At 39.1% G+C, this 13,558-nt stretch overlaps 1 protein-coding gene across 3 annotated transcripts in view; it reads right to left on the bottom strand.

Annotated features, from left to right (window-relative positions):
- The window catches only part of LOC126088500 (SLIT-ROBO Rho GTPase-activating protein 1-like), a 703,657-nt gene that overhangs the window by 107,974 nt on the left and 582,125 nt on the right, over nt 1–13,558 (bottom strand). For all 3 annotated transcript variants that reach the window (XM_049906639.1, XM_049906641.1, XM_049906642.1), the window contains exon 2: nt 2,221–2,404. In XM_049906639.1, coding sequence (XP_049762596.1) covers nt 2,221–2,404 — 184 coding nt within the window. The remainder of the gene's footprint in view (nt 1–2,220; nt 2,405–13,558) is intronic.

The following is a 13,558-nucleotide window of genomic DNA, read 5'->3' as shown; positions in this document are numbered from 1 at the left end:
TGCGTACAGCATAATGATTTGAGGACTCGAAATAGTACATCTAGTGATCTCACTGAGGAGAAGATGGGACCACTGGGTAATAAAAGCATAGCAGATCTTATGCAGTCAGTCAGTTCATCAGCGAACTGATGATGGCAACATGATCAGTTGTCAAAAAACTGTGCCTATTTGACACCAACGTCTGGCTGTCCCCCGAGAACTATTTTGTCTTTAACTATGCCAGGAGAAATTTAAGAAACACATCACACATACAGGGGGTGGACAAAAATATAGAAACACCCTAAGAAATCAGTACTTGAACATAAATGCTGATGCTAGCTACACCTGCAGGTGCTGCTTTTGTATTTAAACCACAAACGGCACCTGTGCGACACCCTCAATACTTTGCGCATATCAGCTATTGTTAGAACAGTGTTCTGTGTTGTTAATGCAGTTTGCCACAGAAAAGTTAAATCAAATTAGGGCAAATTGTTGGTGCTCGTACCGTGGGTGCTTCTGTAACCAAGGTAGCCAAAGTGCTTGGTGTCTCAAGAGAGACAATATCGAAGATTTCTACTGCATCTACTAAGTCACAATGAGGACGAAATTGTGTGAGCAATAGTGACAGATGGTCAGTGAAAAGGACTGTGACAAAAGACAAGAGGACGGCAGCTGCAAAAGTCGCTATAGAACTGAATGTAGCACTCATGAATCCTATCTGCACCAAAGCAACATCAAGAGAACTCCATAAGTCAAAAATTTTAGAGTGAGCTGGAATTCCAAAACCAAAAATCATTGTTGCAAATGCCCATAACAGGAAACTATTGTGCCAAAGCCATAAAACTGCGACTGGAACAATGGTAGTTTGTCATCTGGTCAGATTAGTCTTGTTTCACACTGCTTCCAACTTAACTTCAGGCCGGGCTTATGTCTGATAAACACAGCCCCAAGTGCAAACTGCTTGCTGCCAAGAGTGAAACATGGTACGGGTTTGATGATTTGGGCAGCTGTGTCATGGTATTCTAAGGGGCCCTATGGTTACTCAGAAATGTTGCATTACTGCCATGGGTTATATGACCTTTGGCTGATCAGGTATATGCCGTGGTACAACATTTGTTCTCCAAGAGTGATGCTGTGTTTTAAGACAGCAGGGCACCTGTTCACACAGCTCACATTGCTCAGGACTTTTTTCGTGAGCACGAGGATGAATTGTCACATCTCTCTTGACCACCAGTCACTAGATCTCAGTATTAATGAGCCTTTTTTTGACTACTTTGGAGAGAAGGATGCACGATTGCTATCCATATCCATCACTGTGAGCTGAATTTGTCACTATTTTACAGTAAGAATAGTATATGATTTCCTTTAAAACCATATGGGACCTGTATTTATCCATTCTGAGATGTTTTGAATGCCAATAGTTTTCCTCACTGTATTAGGCGTGGTAATTTTCATGTTTTTGGTGTTTCTATGAACATGTCCACCCTCTGTATCTCTATGGCAGAAGGTGTATCACAGCAGGAAGAAACTTGACAAGCAGTGCCACCAGAAGGGCCATCTGCATTCATATGGGATGGCGTGAAGAACGTATGATGTCAAAAGCAAGAAAGAAAATTTTAAACAGTTTGCAGGATTTGAAACCATTTGTACACGAGGTCTAGCATTTGTTTTACAACAGTCGAGCACAAGCAAAATGGGCTAGGTGAATACACTGGATAGTTTTCATTAACTTTCCAGTGTAATATTTCATGCAGATGACATGTGCTAGGTAAATTATTAAAACAATGATGAATTTGTTACTCTGTTATGATTTTCACAGTGAGAACAAGTTCAATATATCACTGTTTTTGTTTTTTTTTCTCCTTGTTGTGAAAAATCAGCTTACAGTCGCTTGACTAATTTTGCCAATTCTACAACACTTAACCACTGAAACATGATGGCTGTCAATAAATCTCTTCCAGAAAGAGAGTGTGTGTATGCCATGACGACAGCTAGGAAACAAAGGTACTAAAAGCTGAAAGATAACACCATTTGTTATAATACAGTACAAATTAGTGTCACTGTAAAATGTAAACTTTCAAGGCTGGAACTGTCACAATAAAATATTCTGGACTATTATGCCCTTCGACCATGCCATAACAACACAAAATATTTTATTAACTGTGAAATCAGTCTCCAAAAGAGATAAAATATTGTTTACAATTTATTAGTGGGGAGTATGGGAGTAACTAAGCATCTTACTTTTGGCGCTGTTCCTTGTGTCTCATCTGCAGGGTACGAGCAAGTTTCTCTAGGTTCTTGCTGTAATCTAGTTCCACTTCAGCACGACGCCTGAAGTAGTCCTTTAGCTCTTCAACCAGGGACACCTGAGACTCCAACCGGCAGTCCAGACAGCGCAGCTGTTCTGACAGCTGGGCTCGAATATCTGAAAGCAGGAGTAGAGTCTTTCTTCAGTGATATATATGAGAGAGAGAGAGAGAGAGAGAGAGAGAGAGAGAGAGAGAGAGAGAGAGAGAGAGAGAGAGAGAGGGGGGGGGGGGGGGCAAATAAAGACTTTATAAATATTGGTATGCTATTGTACACTGTTTGCATATTTCATGTGCTGGCTAACTGACACATCTACATCACATCAAGTTGCAATGGAAAGTAATGTGATCAGAAAAAGAGGAATTAAAAATTTGCACATAAGAATTAGTCTGTTGTTGAGAAAAATTCATTTCCACAGACAGTCCATAACAGAGTTCATGAATGAGCACACAGTGCCTTTATTAATAATGATAATACTTGTAAACAAAATGTAGCTATCTGACATGATTTTTACTTTTCGTTTTGCAGTTTTCAATGCTTGTTTCACCAGCTAACGTGGACCAGAACATCTTTTAGTTCCATTGCAGCTGACTAAGAGTTTATTAATAACACCACTTTAACTTAATTTCAAAACATTTAGCTGAAATTTTTAAAAAAAGTGTTTAGAAACGTTTAACAGGCTTTTATTCTCCCCACAAATAAGAATGCAGTGGCCTATGAATCCAAGAACTCCCACGTCAAGAGGTTCGTTGAAGATACACAAATCAAATACTCTCCTCAGACCAATAGTCAACACTATCAATTCTCCAGACTGTTGGTTAGCTATCTCTCAGCAAATATTACCACTTTCCAACAGGTTATGCCATCAAAAATAGAGATAAATTTATTACTCACTTTAACGAAGTTGTGATTCAAAAGTTTGGAGGTAAATAATATGTATGCTAGCACCCTGATTAAAAATCACACCCATTACTGAAAGTAATTTGAATCAATATAGTATGCTACATGGGCAAGTCATAGACGAGTTTATGACACTCCGCCAACTAGTTATAGATCACAATTATTTTCAGTTTAATGACGTGGTCTACATGCAAGTTGACTGTCTTTCCATTGCCTCATCACTGATGAGTACGATTGCCAACATGTTTGTTAACCGCATAGAACGCCAATTTTTTAAACCCAGTCTGAACCACAAATGTAAAGACCCACAAATTATTAAATATATAGCATATATTAATGTGTATTTGACAAAAGTGGTGATTTGATAGACTGGCAAATGCAACAGAAGTGATACAGAAATATGCTTACACATACAGTTAAGAATAAAGTTTATGAGACGTATTATGAAGCCCCATACTTGACGACTACCTCCGAGAAAGTAGGCAAATGGTTAAGAAAAGCTGGTATTACACCAGCCCTCTACATACTCAACCAAGTAGGCCTCCAATTTAAATGACAGGAAATCTATAACAGAAAGCCATACATGCAGTCAGGTAGGTGTATACACAACTGAATGAAAGTATTGTCACTGTCTATACATTTGCCCAACAGGACACACATTCACAGTCCGATTTAAAGAACACTAGGATTTAGACACTAGGATTAGCCTTAACTAAACATCTTAAGGCTCAATAGCATTCAATACCAACATATATGAAAATGTTAGCGTCCTCCACCCACAGCCTAAAGGTTGCATATTTGACTTGTTACAAGATACTTAAATGCTGTATAATTAGAACTATAACCAACAGCCCACATCAAATGAACAATCTACACCTAAACACTTGTTTATATGACATATAATTCTGAGTTCCTCAAATGCTAATGTTACATCTCCAGGTCTAATTTTCAAGCTTCCATGGTTGTGTTCTACCATTATTTCTGCCTGTGTGTAGTATTTTTATGTTTATCATTTAGTACTTTTAAGTCAGTCACAACATACATGCCTCAGTTGGGTCCAAGAACTTGAGAGTTTTCTTTTACTACGCATGACTCTTTCTACATGCTGCCATTTTACATTATGGTAAAACACACACACACACACACACACACACACACACACACACACACACACACACACACACACACACACACACACACACTCTCTCTCTCTCTCTCTCCACTTCTCACATGGTTTCTAATTTACTATTTTTGTATAAGTTATCGCTTTTTTATTTATGATGTACATAATGCATATTACACATTTCCCCTTTCTTCATTGTTTTTTTATCTTGTCTCTCTCACATTTACATTCAGGCACAGTATGATTTTTTACACCTTATCTATAAAGATTATATGTATATATTATGTATCTTTTGTAAGCATATGAGGCTTTTATCTGCAATTTTTAATGCATTTATTTTCCTGCCCATGTCTTTTAAATGGACTGATCGATCTTTTCACGTCACTTCTCGGTATCGTCCACGGTTTGTATCGGTTCATACACTTTGTGTACACACCGTCATGCCCTCCTTGCCCGCGGCAGGTCGAACTACACAGTTCCTTGTAGTCCTTGGTAATGTGCTCCGTCGCTGCTTGTAGCATTAAGTGGTGTTTATGTTTGCTCTTTATACGGAACTTTGCCTTCTCGGTCCCTCATTACTGAACACAATGTGATTTTAAGTCTCTTACACTTCTCAGGGCGTGAGTTCAACTTTACATACTGACTACCCAAACTGATATGCTTTTATGGTTGTTTTTGACTGAGTACGACATCTTTATATGGATTATGTAATTTTTTGTAATTCTTCGCATGGACTTTATTTATAACTAGCACTACCCTCTTGTCTTGACAGTTGTTAGCACCCAAGTTTGAAGCTCTAATTCTCTGAAGGCCGGTTGTGCACTTACATCCTCATTACAACTGAAGCAGGGGCTTCGAGTAAACTTCAATTACAGTCAACATCTCCATCAATTTTTGTCAAAACTGAAAACAGGAGCATTACAACGTACAAAAAGAAACAGAACAATTGCATTTTCAGAACTAAACTGATGCAGTTACAGCAACGTGAAGAAAGAAAAGATTGTCCGCAACAAGCAGATACAGCAAGGATCTACTCACAGGGCAGTAAATTAAATGGCGACAATGGTCATGCTACCGCACCAAATATATTATGAACTACCAGTGGTCTTACAACATGTACAGTGGACTAGGAAGCCGAATTAACCTTGTGTTTCAAACAGTAAATTATGAGCCACTCAGTAAGACGCATATGGAGGTGGTGGTAGCAAAGGAGTCCATCAACTGCCAGCACAAAATGGAGTCTTGGAAATAACACAGGAACTAACAAAGACCTCCCCCTTCGGAACATTGCTGGACCCATGTTCCATGAAGACAACTTGCAACTTGTCTGTCTCCATGCACAATTTAATGCTACACACATGTAAACCGTCGTTGGAAGATAGTAAGGAATACAGGAGGATTTAGTGAACATTTCCACTTGGTGTAATGAAAGGTGTATAAATGCAGTGTAATGCTGATAATAAACAGAAAGAACCATACGGCACCAGATTATATGATTAGTCACAAATATCTGGAGCATGTTACATCGTTTAAATATTTTGACCAGGAGAAGTAGATAGAATAATTGAGGAATAGACAGGGAACTCAGAAAGCAAAAATGATCATATATACATAAGGTCAATCGTTTTTATTTTCTAAAGACGCTTTTTTTTTTGTTACATGTTTGCTTCATTTCTGTCTTTGTTTTCATATTTCCAGATTAACTCTACAAGTATTTTTTCTTTTCATATATTGTCTTCTGATGGATAAATGAAATGTTCAAAATACCTGGAACTGCTGAAATCCTCCTTGAACATACTGCAAAGACTGTTGATACTCGTAATAGTTCTTGAATGCAGCATACCCTTTAAATTTTCCCAAAACTATAAATGTAATGGATTGAGATCAGGACATCGAACAGACCAAGATGTTGCTGGCACGCAACCTATCCTTTTACTCATATTTAGTAGCTGAGCATGTCGCCACAAGGCATTCATGAATTCTTTGAAAGGTCCTACAAATGGCTAAATGTCTATCAGGAAATCAATCAGCACAGAAATGTCTGGCTTCAGGAGCACTGCAATTTATAGGTCCATACATCAGGTCCATGTTCGTCTTGTGCCGATTTGAATACATTTTAGCTGGAAATGTACAGTACACAGCAGTCCAATAAGAAAGCTTGTCGAGTAGGCATCATGCCTGTGACTCAAAGTCACAAAACACACCGCTCTCCAGCTGAGGTCACGAACACATGCTTGTTCAGTGGCGTACCTCTCAGAAATAACTGATTCGATTCCTCTTGGGGAAATAATGTCAAGTACACACTAAACACTAGTCCAATAAGAACTGTAGAGCACAGTCAAATCCAGGGACTGAGCTCGCAGAAATTTTGCATCACCGTGCCGTCTGCAAACTCTCTAAACGAAGCTGTTTCCTTAATCTAGTTTACTACCAATTACAATAGTGAGAAAATTTTCGATTGGTTAAGACTGAAAACTACATACTAGCACCCCATCAACTAAGATAAACAAAAGGTGGCTTAAACAAGCAACATAAAAAAAAAAAAAAAAAAAAAAAAAAAAAAAAAAAAAAAAAAAAAAAAAAAGACTCTGTAGAATCAAGCTGAAAATTTGAAAACGAAAGGACAGAAAAAGCAAATGTGTGACAAATAATTTAACTAAGAAACTAAAAAATTGACCATATGTATATATAAACTTTGTTGCTTCTTCTTAAGCCCTTTACCCATTCTCAAGAGTTTTCCCAAACATTATTCAACACCCTGCAAATAGCATGAACATGAAAACTCAGTATTAAGATCAGCAAATGAAAGACAGAATTATTGGAAGTGAACAATAATCTCCTACAAGACGATGGTGTGGCCAGTTCTCGAGTTGTTATAGAACACACGACTATCGCCTCTAACAAAATCAGACACGTGCTGCTACGATATATGGCTCGTTCATGAGTTTTGTGAGTAGATTTACAGAATCTCGAAAAAAATTTTCTTCAATGTGATGGAGCACCACCGCACTGGTACCTGCATATTAAGCATATTAACCATGGGTGGAGCATTCGCATCTCGCATTGCACTACTGGGCTGAAACATAGCCTGATCTCGTAGAAATCTATTTGCTTTTGTGGAGGTTTCTGGAACATTGTCAGTGTGCTTCCCCTTCCAATAATTTCGCGTTATCTGTGACGTTGGACAGCAACTTCTGTGAATGCAGTAACTCTAAGCATGATTGCCAGTACGGACTAAGTTTCACCACTGTCCGCATGTTTGTTGTGTGTTCAGTGAAAGTAGAATGAAAATATTGATCCTAAACGTAATTGTTACAAAAATCATCCCAACGTTGCATGTGCATGCAGGTAGAAAGTGTACCACTGTAAAATCTGAAGATTCTTTTGAAAATAAAAGCTTTGTAATCCTGTGCGTAATTTAAAATTTGGCCTCAGTTTCTACCTCATGCAGAAGACAGTGTGTTGTGAAATCATACGAAGCTTTCAGAAACATCCTGTCTTGTGAACTGATGGGGTAGCTAGTTTTAAGACGACTAACGCAATCATAACAGAATTTAAGACATTCAACTTTTCTAAATAATCTAGAAGAAGTCATACAGGTGAGCAAAATGCTGCATACAGGGCTTTCTCATACAAACTGAGAGCTTTAGCAGTATCTGAATCAAATATCTAAAATTCAACAAACTATTCAGTCAATTTATGCCTATTTTTTGGTCGTGTACAGGGCCATGTGGACAGTCATTTTTCCTCATTCAATACGAGAATCGAATACGGCAGGAAATCTATCATATTGGTGCAAAGTACCCGCCATCATGCTCTGTGAAACAGATAGTAGAAGGTACTTCGCGCAAATATCAGACAGCTCTCAAACTCCATTCGCGTGTGGTGCGACGGAAATGACTGCCTCTGAAAGAGGCATTATCTTTTATTATCATGACACCTACGTGAGATAGGAAAACAAAGGCAGAGTAATTGCTCTTTATTCCCTCAGCAGAGATTGGCTAAAACATCTCGACTTCTTATCCTTTCGAGTTCCCTTAGCATTTTTGTTACACCCGTGCTGGCTACATAGATGGTGTTTCTAAGAATTTGCATCAAACGTCTAGGGCGAGAGTCCACACCATGGGAAATTGCTTTTGTTGAATGCAAAATGTTTTCCGTCGCTTCGCGCCGACACCAGACGTGTTTTGTAATCGCTTATGACCATGTTAGGCGTCAGCGCGTAAGCAATCTGAGGCGCTCGCATATTATGTGTTGCCTCTAATGTCTAATCCAACCGTCTGCTCTGCGTGAACGGGGTTAGGCCGAGCTTCTAAAAAAATCTTTCCCCGCTACAGACGTTCATTCTTGAGGTTTAATTTTGAAAATTACTATCAATTTACAGGCTCGGTAGTAATCATATGCAGAACACACAGTTTCTAGATCCTGCTAGTTCGGCGGAATCTCGTCATCCCACGTCCAGCGAACTCAATAAAACAGACACCTAACTTCGCCAAAAAGTGTCGGCGTTCATTTTGTCTGTAACTAAAGTTGTTCCTCATACGCTGTGTTTTAACTCGAGACAACTAAATATCTCGAAAGTGACGAGCTCTAAAAAAACTAGGTGAAAGTTATTTGTAAAGGGGGTTATCTGCCTGTGATAACAGCTGGTCACCTAACCACCCCTCCAGCGTGGGCAGTGTCAACTCTGCATTTTCACACGGGAATCCCCGTTTTTATTGCATATTCGGATTCTACGGTAAAAAATACGTATGGTGTACTCAAACCGTTGTTTCCCATTCGTGGTATCGTGGTAGATACGCTGCAATCGACAAATAGAGAGAGGTGTGTGTGTGTGTGTGTGTGTGTGTGTGTGTGTGTGTGTGTGTTCGCAATTAAGAGCAGGCGCCTTTGATTCTACATTTCATTTACGATGTAAATGAAAACCTTTGCGTACTAACGGTTGATACTGACGTTCAGACGATAGTTGGGTGTTGCTAATGTGGCTGTACATTACAAATAGTATGGCGTGACACTGACATTTCTGGCAGATAAGCTACTTGTATGGTAATGTAGTTTTTCGTTCCCCACGGCGTTTATTGTGGTGAGTCGCAAAACCATCGGAATGCTCGCCCTCTAATTCCGCCATCAGGGAGACTGATTTCGGTCTGTGTGTTCATCCAACCGCCCTCAACACTATCCTTGGCGCCCACCGGCGGAATACAAACCACAACCATTGTAATAACTGTCCATGACGCGATTGTGACACTCGCACCTGCCATGTATACTCACCGAAATCAAGCACCCCAATGATAAGTGGCAAGGGCACTCACCAAAATAAAGCATCCCTGGGGTGGTCGTACCTGGCTCGCGCTAAACGTAGTATCTGTACCTGGCTCGCGCTAAACGTAGTATCTAACCAAACATTGAAGCGGCTAACCATATTGTATTATGTAATCAAATCTGCAACACAAAAGTATATTTCGAACAAAAACTTTAATCGTTAGACAAAAAATGTTTTCGTTTACATCGTAAACGAAATGTAGAATCAAATGCGTTCGTTCATAATTGTGAAAACAGCCACACTTGATATTTGTCAACTACAGCGCCATCTACTGAGAACGGGAAACATAGGTTTGACCAAACTTTTTTTAAAAAAGACGCCGTTTTCGAGATATTAGGTTTCCACAAGTTAAAACATACATCCTATACCGATCTTTATTTCAAGAGCTCATTTAATTTCGAATCTCTTCGTAGTAATTTACCTGCACATAAACTATATGACAGACACCAAGTGCTTACCTCTAACATAGTGACACTAGCACATTCATTATGAACAATATTTCCGCAACTAAGGACGACTTTCATTCAGTATACCAAATGGAAATAGATCTAATCCGGTCTGCCTTTACTTATAACAAACAAGGGACAACACCGTAAGACAGCAACATCCTAGATTAAATAATCACAGCGCTGTGGATCGTATTTGATAAATAGTTTATACACATTTTGGTAACACTATCGTACTTTCTTGAGGTACAAGCGAACGTATGACGTCACTGAATCGCATCACCCTGCTATATTTGAGATTACACCAACGTCGGATAACGAAACAAACGTATTTTGAAGTAAGAATCCAATTGCGGGAAGCGAATATCGAAAGTGGTAAAAAGGTAACGTCTGTAGCACAAGCCCGTACCGGCCTGCAGGTAGAATACAGTCTTTGTACAAAGTATGCGCAGCAGCACTAGGAATGGGGACGCGGGTCCTAGTCCAGTCAAATTGCAGATGTACCTTGCAAAAGGTGGGGTAGAAGAGTTTATTTCTTTAACTCGTTTATATGGTTGGAAAGATTAGAAAACCGAGTCTTGCCAACAAAATTTCGCTTGGGAAAACTTTCTGCAGTCAAAAAACTTCGAAAATTTTGGCCTTTTTTCAGTTTTTTCAAAATATCTCAGTTTCATTTGCTCCTATCACTTTAACGTCTATTTTCTTTTTTAAAGATCACAAAATTCTCTACAAATTTGATTCTTGCCATTTTTTTGTACTCCCAATATCTAAGGCGCTACAGCGCCTAAAAAAATACCAATTTTTCAAATTTTGAGCATAGTGGCAAGATACCTTATTGTTGAACACTATTTTTTCTGTTTCTGTTTGTGTAGTATAAATACATTATACATCATGTTATATGTTGGAATTTACCACCTCACTTTCAGGTATTCAATTTCTCTGTATGCAACATGAGAATTGCTGGGCACCCAACAATTGTGATTCTTACATCACTACCTCAAGTTTACTATGGGGCACCTCTGCCTGGTATTTGTAAAACTATAAATATAAAAATATAAGAGACATGCGCGCGCGCGCGCGCACACACACACGCACACACACACAAAATAATTTGTCTCAGGAAACTGAACTATTATTAGTTGCAATAGGCAACCTAATTAGGTAGGCAATTATTCTTGTGTATAAAAGCCACGGAATTGACATTAAAAATAAGTAGCTTTATTACAATTAAAATGTATGGTCAGTTACTAAAAAATGATGACAATTCTGGGTGTGCAATACTTGTAATATCGCACTTTAACGCACTTGAGACAGATATGAGCATCACTTCCAACGTTTTGATGGGCCAGGTTCCTCAGTGTCACCAGAAATACCTTGAGTTACGGATTCAGCGTCTGTACAGAGAGTTGATCCCAGATTGACCTCTTCTTTAAACAGCGAGTCAGCCTCAGCAAGTACGTTGGTTTCGTCAGCGGTTTCCTCAACATCCTCCATAACATCTTCTTCACTGTCTTCATATAAAAATTTTGGCACGTTTTCATAGTTGACCCCAATACATTTCTTGCAAATTGAAGAACATTTCAAACCCACTTTTCTGCAGGAGCACGCTCCGCCACAGTTCAGCTTGCATGAGCATGAAACAATGTGAAGAAGTGCTTCAGGTGCTGGATCTTGGCTCATTATAACGGGTATTGGACCGTGGTCACTGTGATTCCAGCCCCATTTCTCAGGAGGTTTTCAGTTTCCCATCCAACTTTGGACTTGTTGGTAAGTCCCCAACGAATGATGTGCAGCATCTTGTGTAGGTGGCAACCGTTTGCTTTTTGTGGCAGACTTGGCGAATAGCTGGTACCGCAAATGGTCTAGTGTGTGGGAACTGCTGACACCTCTACTATACAATGCGATAGTAACCTGTTCTCCAGCTGTTATATTTCTACACGGATAGCATGTGGTTTATTGAACGTGCAAAGGGCTGAGGTTAGGTGTTCATTTTCCGCAACAATATTGCAGCACTTAATTGTTCCTTGACCAAAAAAAGTGGATGTTGTATCTCATCCGCTAAAAGCGTAAGTGGACAGAATATATTCACTGTCAAACTTGTAAGCTGCAGTGGAAAACCACTTGTCTTCTGCATTTCTTCTTCCTGGCTTTAAGAAAAATAAGTTTTCAATGCCTTGCCCCAAGCCGGTCATGAGGACAAGCAGGTCAACATCTTCTCCTACAATGACAACACTTCCAAAATCTTTGGTTCTTGAAATGGCAGGTGTTACAATCATAACGTCAGCATCTTCTTGTGTCTGGAGCAATTCAATGCTACACTCCAGAAATTCCTTTTTAAGAAGTGTGATCAAACGCATCTTGTTTCGTTCGTTGTAAAAGAACTTGTCCTGAGAGACTTGATTCACCATCTCTGATTCAACCACAACGTCAACCGAAGAATGTTTTTTTTTTTGGACCTACGAATCCTCTCAACACTCTTTGTGCTACATTTGTCTCCCTCACATGGATACCCATCAAATACAATAGCAAATTGAGATCCAAAATGACGTTGCAGGTAAGAAACATAGCTTTGGGCTATTAAACTTGAAGCAAACATTTCGAGTCTCTTTGTGGATAAGGTACCCTCCATCAATGACAAAAAATTTACTCGGTCCACCTGACTTCACATCTTCCACTGGAACGAAGGCCAAAGAATAAATACGCTTTTGTCCGCTAAAGAACAATTCCTACGTACTTTTTGTTATAACTGATCATTAACGTCAATCAACTGTAGAAAATGTACGGCACCTGCATGCAATCGTATTACATATTGTAACACAAATAAACTTCACGCAATCCGACATGAATGTGCTCGCAGTTACTGAATATGATGCTGTTTCTCCTGACCCTGTAGCAGAGTGAGGCGGTAAATTCAATAAAATGATGAGTAATATGTTTATACCACACAAATAGAAACTGAAATAACAGTGTTCAAAAATTGGGTAATTTGCCACTTTGCTCTAAATCTGAAAAAATGGTATTTTTTGACGTGCTGTAGCGCCTTAGATATTGGGAGTAGAAAAAAATGGTAAGAATCAAATTTGTAGAGAATTTTGTGCTCTTTAAAAAAGAAAATAGATGTCAAAGCGATAGGAGCAAATGAAACTGATATTTTGAAAAAAATGAAAAAAGTCCGAAATTTTCGAAGTTTTTTGACTGCAGAAAGTTTTCCCAAGAGAAATTTTGTTGGCAAAACTTCGTTTTCTAACCTTTCCCACAATATGAACGAGTTAAAAAAATAAAATCTTCCACCCCACCTTTTACAAAGTACAGGCTTTTTTTCTGACAGTTTCACTGGACTATCCGCCTTTTACCGCGAAAAGATCCCCGGTACTAATCTTGGACGCAGGCCGAGTGGACCTGAGGTCACTCCCTAGGAAATGAAACGAAGAAAAATTTCCGACCCTGCCAGGGATCAAGCCCGGCACTCTCACGGCCTGA

The sequence above is a fragment of the Schistocerca cancellata genome, chromosome 6, assembly GCF_023864275.1.
Source record: "Schistocerca cancellata isolate TAMUIC-IGC-003103 chromosome 6, iqSchCanc2.1, whole genome shotgun sequence".
Taxonomy (NCBI): domain Eukaryota; kingdom Metazoa; phylum Arthropoda; class Insecta; order Orthoptera; family Acrididae; genus Schistocerca; species Schistocerca cancellata.
Note: the sequence above shows the minus strand (reverse complement) of the source record. Positions and strands in the feature narration are given on the sequence as shown.